This window comes from Peromyscus maniculatus, chromosome 20 (assembly GCF_049852395.1).
Source record: "Peromyscus maniculatus bairdii isolate BWxNUB_F1_BW_parent chromosome 20, HU_Pman_BW_mat_3.1, whole genome shotgun sequence".
NCBI lineage: Eukaryota > Metazoa > Chordata > Mammalia > Rodentia > Cricetidae > Peromyscus > Peromyscus maniculatus.
Genome location: NC_134871.1, coordinates 71,554,147 through 71,565,485, shown reverse-complemented (window position 1 = coordinate 71,565,485; position 11,339 = coordinate 71,554,147). Strand labels below are relative to the sequence as shown.

General features: G+C 52.1%; 1 protein-coding gene across 1 annotated transcript; it reads left to right on the top strand.

The window, feature by feature from the left end:
• On the top strand, positions 1 to 10,305 carry LOC102921645 (keratin, type II cytoskeletal 74). Its single transcript, XM_006981877.3, has 9 exons — positions 1 to 550; positions 1,176 to 1,390; positions 2,133 to 2,193; positions 2,862 to 2,957; positions 3,176 to 3,340; positions 4,688 to 4,813; positions 7,452 to 7,672; positions 8,226 to 8,260; positions 8,737 to 10,305. The coding sequence occupies exons 1-9, from the start codon at positions 80 to 82 to the stop codon at positions 8,931 to 8,933; spliced, it is 1,587 nt and encodes a 528-aa protein (XP_006981939.3). The 5' UTR covers positions 1 to 79; the 3' UTR covers positions 8,934 to 10,305.
• The last annotated feature ends 1,034 nt before the right edge of the window (positions 10,306 to 11,339 follow it).

Sequence of the window (11,339 nt, the reverse complement as noted above, 5' to 3'; positions counted from 1 at the left end):
GGGGATAAAAGGAGACAGCCTTCTTGTGGCCCAGGATCGTGTGACTGACTGTACAGCTCCAGCTCCATCACGATCCACCATGAATCGCCAACTGAACTTCAGGTCCGGCAGTGACAAGGGCAGCTTCAGTGTGCTTTCTGCCGTGGTACCATGGAGACCCATGGGCAGTGTGGCTGCTTGCCAGGCAGCTGGCCACAGGGCTGGGTCTGGCTTCAGCAGCAGGAGCCTCTACAGCCTTGGAAGGAATCGGCAGGCAACCTTCAATGTGGCAGGCGGCAGTGCTCGGGCCGCAGGGCACAGCTTTGGGCATAGCTCTGGGTATGCAGGGACTCGGGCGAGTGGCTTTGCCAGCAGCATGTTTGGTAGCATGGCCCTGGGGCCCACTTGTCCATCTACGGGTCTGCCTGGCGGCATCCACCGCGTTACTGTCAACAAGAGCCTGCTGGCCCCACTCAACGTGGAGCTGGACCCGGAGATCCAGAAGGTGCGCGTGCAGGAGCGGGAGCAGATCAGGGCTCTGAATGACAAGTTTGCCTCCTTCATCGACAAGGTGAGTCTTATCGGAAGACATAATGATGCTATAATAGTAGTGATTCTCCTGTTTCCTGGGCAATGGATGGATGTGATGGGGGCCTGTATGGGTGGTCCCTCATCTCAAGGGGAAGGGAATAGATTTACAAGGTGCCCAGAATGGGGAAATAAATGAAGGCTACCTCCTTTGGAAATCTTATAGAGAAGGTGGGGAATGGATAGAGGTAGCCTTATTTTGAGAAAAGTGGTGAGTTCCTGAAGGTCAAATTGTGGGAGGTGTCCGGAGGTATTTTTTTTTTTTTTTAAGAATGTGAACAGCTGAGAGAATTAAGTACAATCCAGAAGGCAGGGTTCACAGTACAGGAAGGCACATTTAGACCGAAGGGAATGTCTTCTGGGTCCAGGGTCAAGCCACAGAAGAAGTTAGAATGCCGTCTCTTGGGCAAGCGCTCAGTGACTTGGGACCCAGAAGGCTGGGAATGCACTTGTTAACGGTGTCTCCCAGGAAGGACTGCTGGTGGACAGTTAGGGCTTGACCCACAGGATTCCACAAAGCTCCCCTTCTCTTGGGAAGTCAACGGCGAACGTCCATGGGGCATGATAATATCTGTATGGCTTCAGGTGGCTGTGGGTTTGCGTTCCAGGTGCGCTTCCTGGAGCAGCAGAACCAGGTGCTGCAGACCAAGTGGGAGCTGCTGCAGCAGCTGGACCTGAACAACTGCAAGAACAGCCTGGAGCCCATCTATGAGGCCCACATTGGCAGCCTTCGCAAGCATCTGGATGCGCTGTCTGGGGACGGGTTAAGGTTGGACTCGGAGCTGAGGAACATGAGGGATGTGGTGGAGGACTACAAGAAAAGGTGAGCAGGCCACCAAAGCTCCAGGGTCAGGGGCTCATGTGGTCTTCCCTGGCGATAGAGAGGTACCCGCCCTGCGGTAATATCTTCTCAGGCAGATAGGGAGGAGTCCCTGGGTTCACTGGCCCTCTGGATGCTTCTGTTGCTGGTAAAGGATTCTGTATAGGTGTTTGGGTATTTTCCTGGGATGCAGTAAGGAGATCCAAGGTTCTGACTAACACCACTGGCCTCTTGGCACTCACTTCTGGCATATCAGCTGCTTTTCTTGTCACTGAAACCAATGCCTGACAGGAGGCGGGTTAAGGAAGGAGAGGTTTGTTTGGGCTTAGAGTGTGAGGGGATACAGTCCTTTTGGCTCACGATGTGAGGGGATACGATCCTTGTGGTGTTGTGGGGATGGAAAGACAGCAGCTGGTAGCTCCGTGGTGGTGGGCAGTGTCTGTTTTGTGCTACCACGCATGAGGCAGAGAGCTGAGGCCGGAAGTAGGGTCAAGCTTGAACTCCTCAGCCCTGCCCCTCCAGCTTTATGGCTGCCATCTAGGGCCCATGACTAGAAGCTTCCACAGCCTTCGAAACAGTACCACAGGCTAAGGACCAAGTGTTCAAATGTGTGCGTCTGTGGGGCACACGTAACACTCAAATCACAATGCCCAGAGATCCCACCAAAACCAGGGCTTGCCCTGTAGTGGAAAGAGGTTACTCGACAGACAGGCAGACCTCTGCCATCTTCTCCCCTCTCCCACAGGTATGAGGTGGAGATCGCCCGACGCACAGCAGCGGAGAATGAGTTTGTGTTGCTTAAGAAGGTGAGCCCAGGCCCGGTGGTGGTGGCACACGCCTTTAATCCCAGCACTCGGGAGGCAGAGGCAGGCAGATCTCTGTGAGTTCGAGGCCAGCCTGGTCTATGACATGAGTTACAGGACAGCCAGGGCTACACAGAGAAACCCTGTCTCGAAAAACAAGAACAAACAAATAATATATTTTTAAAAAGGAAGAAGGTGAGCTCAGAAGAGGCCTTGGGCTTCAGTCTCTCTTGTGCCTGTACTTTAAGCAGCTCTGCTCAGGACTTCATCCAGGACACCTAGAGAGGGCTTAGGGGCTGAATTTCAGTGGGACCAGAGTTATGGCTTCCAGCAAGTTGGAGAAGAAGGACACATAGCCAGACACTGGATAGGAAGAGAGAGGAGGGAGTCCTGTGGGGACACTGGGAGAACTTGGCTCAGCTTGGTCTTCCTATGTGGCTTGAGGAAATGCAAGTGCCTCTCTGGGCTGTGTGTTCTGTAGGTGAAACAAGGGATGACTGGTCCTGTTCCCTTCCTCCGTTCCCAAAGGTTCGGTCAGTCTGAGGAAAGCTGATGTTGAGTGAGTGCATCAATGTGTTGAAAGTCGGGTGGCTACAGGCCAGGGCAGCAGCAGAAGCAGGTGGTTGGTGGAATGAGGGATGTGTTGATGATGTTACGGGGCCTCTCGACAGGATGCAGATGCAGCCTACACAGCCAAGGTGGAACTTCAAGCCAAAGTGGACTCTCTGGACAAAGACATCAAGTTTCTCAAGTGTCTGTACGATGCGGTGAGGACACACCCATCCTCCATACTTCCAACTCTTTCCAGTTGAGAGACCCTGACCCTCCCAGAGGGACATCAGTGGGAGGGACTCAGGACCACCTCAGATAAAGATGCTTGCAGAGACTAGCGTGGCCAGCTCTGTCAGAGACCTCAGACCCAGAAGCCTGATGGAGAAGCGGTGAGGATCTGGGGGCCCTGACTCTGTTTCTATCCCCAACCCAGGAGATTGCTCAGCTCCAGACTCACGCCAGTGACACCTCTGTCATCCTGTCCATGGACAACAACCGGGATCTGGACCTTGACAGCATCATTGCTGAGGTCCGTGCCCACTATGAGGACATTGCCCTGAAGAGCAAGGCTGAAGCCGAGACGCTGTACCAGACTGAGGTGGGTCCTGGTGGGGGAGGGGGAGCCCCTCTCCTTCCTGGGAAGGGTCCCTCCACCAACACCATAGAAATGCTGCATGAGAGTTGGGACCGATGGCATTCTATCCAAAGGGAGTCCTCAGCCCTGCTGTCCAACTAGTGTGGGCGGACAGATCCAAGAGGGAGAGACAGCTAGTCCTCGAGGTGGCATAGACTGAGAGGCTCCCATCATAAAGCAGATGATGTTATGGGGGCGGGGGGCACAGAGACACAGGGAAGGAGGAACCGAGTAGCGGTGGGTGAGCTGGGGCCAGGTGGAGAGAGAAGGGGGAGCCCCAAGCTCCTTTCTGCCATGCATGAGGAGGTTGGAAGACCCTCAAGAGCCAGTTGGAATTCTAAGAGCGTGCTGACCAATAGATCAGGTGATGGAGTAAGGCCCTCTCCTCTGCTAACCCCCATTTTCACAGTCATTAAGGTGTCAACGTTCCATTCCTGTAACAAAGCAGTGAGAAAAAACAACTTATGAGCAGTGGAGGTCTGTTTTGGTTCGTGGCCACAGAGGTTTCAGTCTGTGGATACTTGGCCCCAGGGATGCATAATACATCTCATGGCGGGAGCTTGTGGAAGGGGAGGAAGCTCACTTCACAGCATCCTGGAAGCAGAGAGAGAGAGAGTAGGAGAAAGTGGCCGGATGTCTCAGTTCCCAATACCTCTTCAAGGACATGTCCCCAGTGACCTAAACTTCTAACTAGGACTTACGTCTCAATAGCGCCAAGCTGAGGAGATATTAACACATTAGCCTTCCTAATTTCAACAGTAGCACCACCAAGCACAGATGGCAGGTGCAGCTCAATCTCATTACCCTCTCCTGTCCCTTGTTCCTGTTCACAGGCATTCCGTGTCCTCTTTCCTGGAGAGCTGGACCACTAGCCCCCCACCCTACCCCAAACCCACCTGTAACTCCTTCTAAAGACACACGCGTCCCCGCCCTCCCTTCCCCTCTGACCTTCGCCTGGGAAAGTTCTGCAGGAGGGGGTGAGCCTCAGAGAGAGCAGGGCAGACCCTGCTCACTGCTACATGTGCGATGCTGGGGCAGAGACGCCCCTCGGAATACGGGGTGATGAACAAAACGGGTGTCAGAACTCTCACACTGGAGAAGGCAGAGGGAACTGCACCTCCCTGTCCACCCTGGGAAAGAGGCCACATGCAGGTTCTGCCTAAAGGACAGGGTGAGGGGGTTTCCTGGTCAGAGCTGGAAGGACACCTAGGTGCTGGCTTCACCACCTCCAGGATCATCTCAAGCTCCCTGGGGTAGGTGTGCTCTCTCGTTCCTCTGTCTCATCACCATCTCCTGCCTCTGGGTCCCTAGATTCAGGAGCTGCAGTTGGCGGCTGGCTGCCATGGGGACAACCTGAAACACACCAGGAATGAGATGTCGGAGCTGAACCGGCTTATCCAGAGGATCCGCTGTGATATCGCTAGCGTGAAGAAGCAGGTGGGCAGTGACCTGGTAAAGTTACAGCCCTGTGATGGAGACGCAGGGCTGCTCTTGAGGAAGAAGCGGGTCTCCCTCCCAGGCTTGGGAGTCCCAGGAACAGTCGTAGGCCTCCTTCTCACCCTGCATCGGCATGGGGAAGACTCTGTCCACCTCTGGCTGACCCACTGTGCAGATTAGACAGCTGGGCAGGAAGGGAACAGTGACTCACCCTCCCCAGCTCTTCATTTACAGGGCAAGGTTAGAGCTCACGTGCTCAGGTAGCCTTGCTTTAAGTTTTTTCTGTGCCCAACACACCTGTCCCTTGTCTCTTGTGTGTGACCCTCCGAGAGCAGGACTTGAGCCTCCTTCTCCCAAGTGGTTGGGTGCACAGGATAAGACAGGGCCCTCTGTGGCTGCCCTGCATTCCCGTCCTCGTGGTGGGGGCAGGGCCCTGGTGGAAGGGTGAGCCGCAGATGAAGTCCCCTGGGTTATCCCACCTGTGCCACAGGACCTTTGCACTGGTCTCACCCAAGACAGCAATATCTAAATGCTGGGTGAGTGAGTGAGTGTGTGTGTGTGTGTCAGTATATATATGTGTGTATGTGTTGCGTATGTGTGTGTATGTGAGTACATGTGTGTGTTAGTGTATATATGTGTGTATGTGCCAGTATATGTGTGTGTGTGAGTGTGTGTATGTAATTGTGTGTGTATTTGAATGTGTGTATGTGTGTCAGTGTGTATGTATGTGTATGTAAGTGTGTGTGTGTGCATGAATGTGTGTGTGAATGTGTGAGTGTATTTGAATGTGTGTATGTATGTGAATGTGTGTATGTATGTGAGTGTGTGTGTGTGTGTGTGTGTGTGTGTGTGTGTGTGTGTGTGTGTGTTCCTTTCAGGGACCCTCTGAGGAGCCACATCAACACTGATAGTAATGGGTTGTTATTGACTCTTCTCCTTACATCCCTGGGACCTCATGGATCCCTGGGCAGGACACAGGGACACTTTTAAAACTATGGTTGTCTGGCTTACAGACTCCGTCATCAATGCCCTCTTGGTAGCCCTTGAAATTACAGAAGCCTGGGGGCTTCCTCGGAGTCCAGCATCCCGTCCTGTGGATGTAAGTTAGGGCTATTTTATGGAAAGGTTGCCTTGCCTATCCAGGTCACACATGGGAGCGTTCAGGAAGCCTGGAAAAGCTCCTGCAGGGTGCAGGGGGTGGGGGAGGGCTGCAGCCACACTCTGTCTTGGTGCTAACAGGGGCAAAGGGGAGGGGTGCCCAGCAGCAGAAATCTGAGTGTGGTGGTGCATGCTGTCTGATCCTTGGGGGCAGTGTGGCTAGCACCTCAGGAATGATTCTTCTGCATCTGGTGGGCTGGTCCTGTAGCCACGATGGCCTTGACTTCAGGCTTTAGACAACTTCAGCATCATCGAAATTTCTTCTTGCTCTCCTGGCCTCCATCAGCTCCCAAGGGTCCCATGGTAATGCCTCATTTTCCCAACTTCTGAAAAATATGTGTGCATGTACGTGTGGTGTATGTGCAAATGTGTACAGGTGTCCACACCCGGATGTGTACGGAGGTCGGAGGAGAACACCTGCGTCCTGCTACCACTCTGTCTTGAGACGAAGTCTCCCACTGAACTTGTAGCTAAGCTGGTTGCCAGCAAGTCCCAGTGATCCTCCCTTCTCTACCCACAGCCACAGCTCTTAGGTTATAAGTGGGCACATGACCAAACCCAGCTTTTTATGTGTGTTCTGGGGAATCTGAACTCAGGTCCTTATGCTTGGGCAACGGAAAGTGTAGGCCCAGGTTCTGGTGCTCCTTCCTGTACCCTGGGTCTCATCTGTATAACGAGGCTACTGTGCTACCTTACCGCTGTTGCAGTTATTTTTCCTGTTGTGATAAAAATACCCCGACATAAGCAACTTAAGGGAGAAAGCCTTACTTTGGCAGCTGTGGGAGAGCATGGTCCAGCATGGTGACACTGTGGACAGCATGGTCCAGCATGGTGACTTTGTGGACAGTATGGTCCAGCATGGTGACACTGTGGACAGCATTGTCCAGCATGGTGTCATTGTGGACAGCACGGTCCAGCATGGTGACACTGTGGACAGCATGGTCCAGCATGGTGTCATTGTGGACAGCATGGTCCAGCATGGTGTCACTGTGGACAGCATGGTCCAGCATGGTGACACTGTGGACAGCATGGTCCAGCATGGTGACACTGTGGACAGCATGGTCCAGCATGGTGACACTGTGGACAGCATGGTCCAGCATGGTGACACTGTGGACAGCATGGTCCAGCATGGTGTCATTGTGGACAGCATGGTCCAGCATGGTGTCATTGTGGACAGCATGGTCCAGCATGGTGTCAGGCTGTCAAGTTGCATCTGCAGTTAAGAAGTGGAGGTTGATAAATGCCTGAGCTCAACTAGCTTTCTTCTTTCATAGGTCAACCAGGACCTAAGACCAGGGAATGGTATTGCCCACATTTAGAATGGGTCTTCCCACTTGAACCAACCTAATCAAGACAATCCCTCATAGACACAACCAGAGCCTTGTCTCCTGGGTGATTCCATCAAATCAATGATATTAACAACCAGTGTGATCTGATTGTGTTTTATGTTCTGATCGTCTCTCTGTTCTTGATTCCCCAGTGCTCCAACCTGGAGACAGCCATCGCTGATGCCGAGCAGCGAGGGGACAGTGCTCTCAAGGATGCCCGGGCCAAACTGGATGAGCTGGAGGGCGCCCTGCAGCAGGCCAAGGAGGAGCTGGCCCGGATGATGCGGGAGTACCAGGAGCTGATGAGTATGAAGCTGTCACTGGACATCGAGATCGCCACCTACCGCAAGCTGCTGGAGGGCGAGGAGTGCAGGTGGGTCTGGAGGGCAAGGTCATGGTGCCGAGGGGGAAACAGCTGTGGTTTCTCTGGCTGGGGGGACATTTTAGAGGAGGAGGATAAGAAAAGCAGTGTTGGAAACACCTCAAGAGAGGGCAGCTGTGGGTTGCCAGGTGAACTCAGCTGTGCGTCCTACAGGAGGATGTCAGAGGCCAGCCATATGTACAGGAGGCTGTGTGGTGATACAGATGGAGCTGTAGGTACAGACAGATTGCCCCATGGCTCTGTGCTGGCAATAGGGTCCCAGTAGATGATGCCATGTCTCTATTCCCCCATCTATAGAGTGGAGATGTGCATCTTCCAGTGTTGCTAGAAGAATGAATTAAACTCATAAACACACAAGAGCAGGGGTCCACTAAGGCTCGGCTGAATCACTGGTGGTTTTATTCCTTTTTTTTTTTTTTTTTTTTGGTTTGGTTTGTTTGTTTGAAACAAGGTCTTTCTCTGTAGTGGAGGCTGACCTCAAAATCATGGCAATCCTCCTGCCTCAGCCTCCTGAGAAGTCTTATCTTAATTTTCTGCATTGCAGGATGTCTGGTGAGAACCCATCCTCTGTGAGCATCTGTGAGTATCCTAGAGATGGGTTGGGCTGAGGAAGCCAGGGGCCGTGGGATACAGGGATGCACTTCCAATCATCATCTTACTTCACCTAGAAGTTTCTGTTAATGTCCTGCAAATGTTCTCTGGCATCAGAGCAACATTTCCCATCTTTTGCCCCCTGGAAAAAGCGATTGAAGTTCACACCCAGCTTTTTTTTTGTTTGTTTGTTTGTTTTGTTTTTTTGTGGCCCATCTCCTGGGATACTGCTGTCCAGAGAACGGCTTGGGAATGGTCACTTCCCCAGGATATCCCAGAAGGCAGGCACCGCATCTGTAATCTGTGGTTCCTCCATCACACAATTTGTCACACGACAATGTCTCACTCGCTGCACTGGCTGTGCACATTGACTTCTGAGGATGGTAGTGGGACAGGCGGGACGTCTTCAGAGGTGGCAGTCAGCACAGATGCTGCCACTTGCTGACAGACACTCTCTTCCTCAGCTGTCATCAGCAGCAGTTACGGTTCCTACGGTTATCATCCAAGCTCCATGAGCTCTGACTTTGGGGCTGACAATGCAGCTGGCAGCCCCGGCACCCCTCGAAACAACCAGGCCAAAAAGACCAGAGGAGCAAGAGACATCAGGGACTCCCAGGACAAGAGCACCGCTGTTGGTACCCTGGCCAAGAAGACTACTTGATGAAGCCGCCACCCCACTCACCCCAGTGTCTAGAGGAAGAATGACTTCGCTGCTGCCCAGAGATGCCCATCACCCTTGACCTATCCACTATCCACTTCAAGTTCTGAGTGACACAGTCAGTCTCCCCGGGTCAGCAGGTCCCATGGGAGCTTCTGACTTTTCTTGCCTTCAGTTTGCAGGAGGCTCTGGAAGCTCAAGCCATCGTCTTCTTGAGCTAAGGAGGCTATGATCAGACAGAGGGAGGGGAGAGGAAGAAGGTGGAGAGAAAGGAGGTATATGGAGGTCATTTCTCTATCATCTGGATTTTTTGCCCTTCTCAGAGTGGGTGGGACTTCTGGCAGTCTTTCTCTGTCCCATTGGGCAGGCCACTGTAGAGTGACTGGGTGGTTCAGGACAAAGATGTGCATGTTTGCAGATGCCCCACGAGCTCCTATTCACAGAGCCACGTGGAAGAGATTTTTTTTTTACCCCCTCAAGCTGTCACCTTTATTAGCAACAATAGCCACTTCCATCTGCCAAGCCCCACTATGTGCCAGGCTGTCAGGAGCTGCTGGCATGTGTGGCCTCTAGTTCTGACCTAACCCTGCAGAGAACACACAAGCCACATCTTTGGGACATAGGGGGACGCTGTTTCTCAGAGTGGCTGAACTAGCCCACATGCCTCCAAGCCAGTGCAAGCCTGGCAGGCTGCAGGGCTCATGATGTTTTGCTGGTATGTCAAATCACCCCCGGTTTTAGAGAAAGCATGTCAAGGTTACAGTCCTCGATAAGGGCAGTTGATTATGCTGGCTTTTGTGAAGATGGTGGCTAGTTTTGGTCCCTGGACCTCTCTCTAGGCCTGTGATCTCCAGGACTTTACGACTCTAGAGTGCCATTGCGGTAAGCTGAGTCCAGTGGGTGGACTTAATCTTGCCTCTGGGTGGTCCTACCCAGCCTGAAGTCAGGGCTTACTGTGTGAAGGCTGGAGCCACCTTGTCCCTCCCTTGCATGGTCTAAGGACTCTAAATTTCTGCTGAATGTGCAGTAAACTGCACATTGGAGCAATGTCAGAGGTACACTTCTGTCAGCCTGTCAATCTCTCCAAATGTTCCACTGTCTAAAGACAGGGTGACCCACCTGTACATGTGCACAGCCTACTGCATAGCTGGAGGTCAACCCAGGGGACTCCTCAAGAGGTCACTTCAGGCTGCTGGGAGAGACAGAAACACTCAAAGCCATGCACGTGTGCCTCTCACATCATCTACAAAAATGAATCAAATGTATGCAACAGCTAAAACTATAAGACTCCTAGAAGAAAATACAAGGGTAAATTTGTACAACTCTAGGATGGGGAGTGGATTAGGCAAAATGGATAAACCATTGAACTTCATGAATGTTCAAAAAAATTAAAAAATCTTTAAAAATAAGTTGCATTGTCTTGTTTTGTTTTGTTTGAGGCAAGTCACTCTGTAGCCCTGGCTAGCCTTGGACTCATGGCACCCTTCCTTCCTCAAGCCGTGGGTTTTCAGGTATGAACCGCTATGGCCAGCATTGTTGTGAGGCTTTAAGCCAAGTTAAAGGCTTTTCCTGGGGACACATGAACAGCATCTCAGCCCAGATAGGACACTGACGGCAGACCAAGGAGTGATTCCATCCGAGTCCAGCCTAGTGAGCCGGTGGGTTTGCTGGAGCCGCACACAGGCGTATGAAAGAGGGTTACACACAAGAGCTTGGCTGACTCAAAGGTGTCACCAAAAAGCCCATCCCAGCAGAGGTGACGAACCAGAAAGCTGTGTCTCTGGACAACTGTGCTTCTGCCCAAAGTGAAATCAGTTCCACAGGACCGTCTTCTCCCCTCATGACTGTGGGACTTTTCTGTGCTTCCTGAGTCTGAGAAATTTCAAGAGCTCCTCTTATCAGTCTTCCTCCTCCCTTTGGGGGGAGCTCCTCAGTGCACAGCACACAACTCACGCTATCAAGGACATGGAAAGGGCCAGGCATGGTGGTGTGTGCTGCTACCTCTGTATTTGAGAAACTGAGTTCAAGGCCACCGTGGGGTGTGACACAGTAAGACCCTCTCTCAAGAAATAAAAACATGATGGGGGAGGTGAGAAATTAAGTGAAAAGGCAGCTTGCAGGAGGAGAGGGAAATATTTATAAATAATTTCTCTAGTAGGTTCTAGTATTCAGAGTATGAAAGAACTCTTTTAACTCAACAAGACAAGGACAGCCTAGATAAGAAAGTGCAAAGGGGCCAGAGACATGGCTCAGCAGAATTTGATTTCCAGCACCCACATCAAATGGTTCACAATCACCTGTAATTCTAGCCCCAGGGGATCCAACACCTCTGGCCTTTTCGGGCATCTGTATTCACATGCACGCATGAGCACACACACACACACACACACACACACACACACACACACA

Coding starts and splice junctions, on each gene's coding strand:
- LOC102921645 (XM_006981877.3), top strand. CDS start 80: ATGAATCGCCAACTGAACTTCAGGTCCGGCAGTGACAAGGGCAGCTTC. Junction 2,194..2,861: donor AGTTTGTGTTGCTTAAGAAG/GTGAGCCCAGGC, acceptor GCCTCTCGACAG/GATGCAGATGCAGCCTACAC. Junction 8,261..8,736: donor CCCATCCTCTGTGAGCATCT/GTGAGTATCCTA, acceptor TCTCTTCCTCAG/CTGTCATCAGCAGCAGTTAC.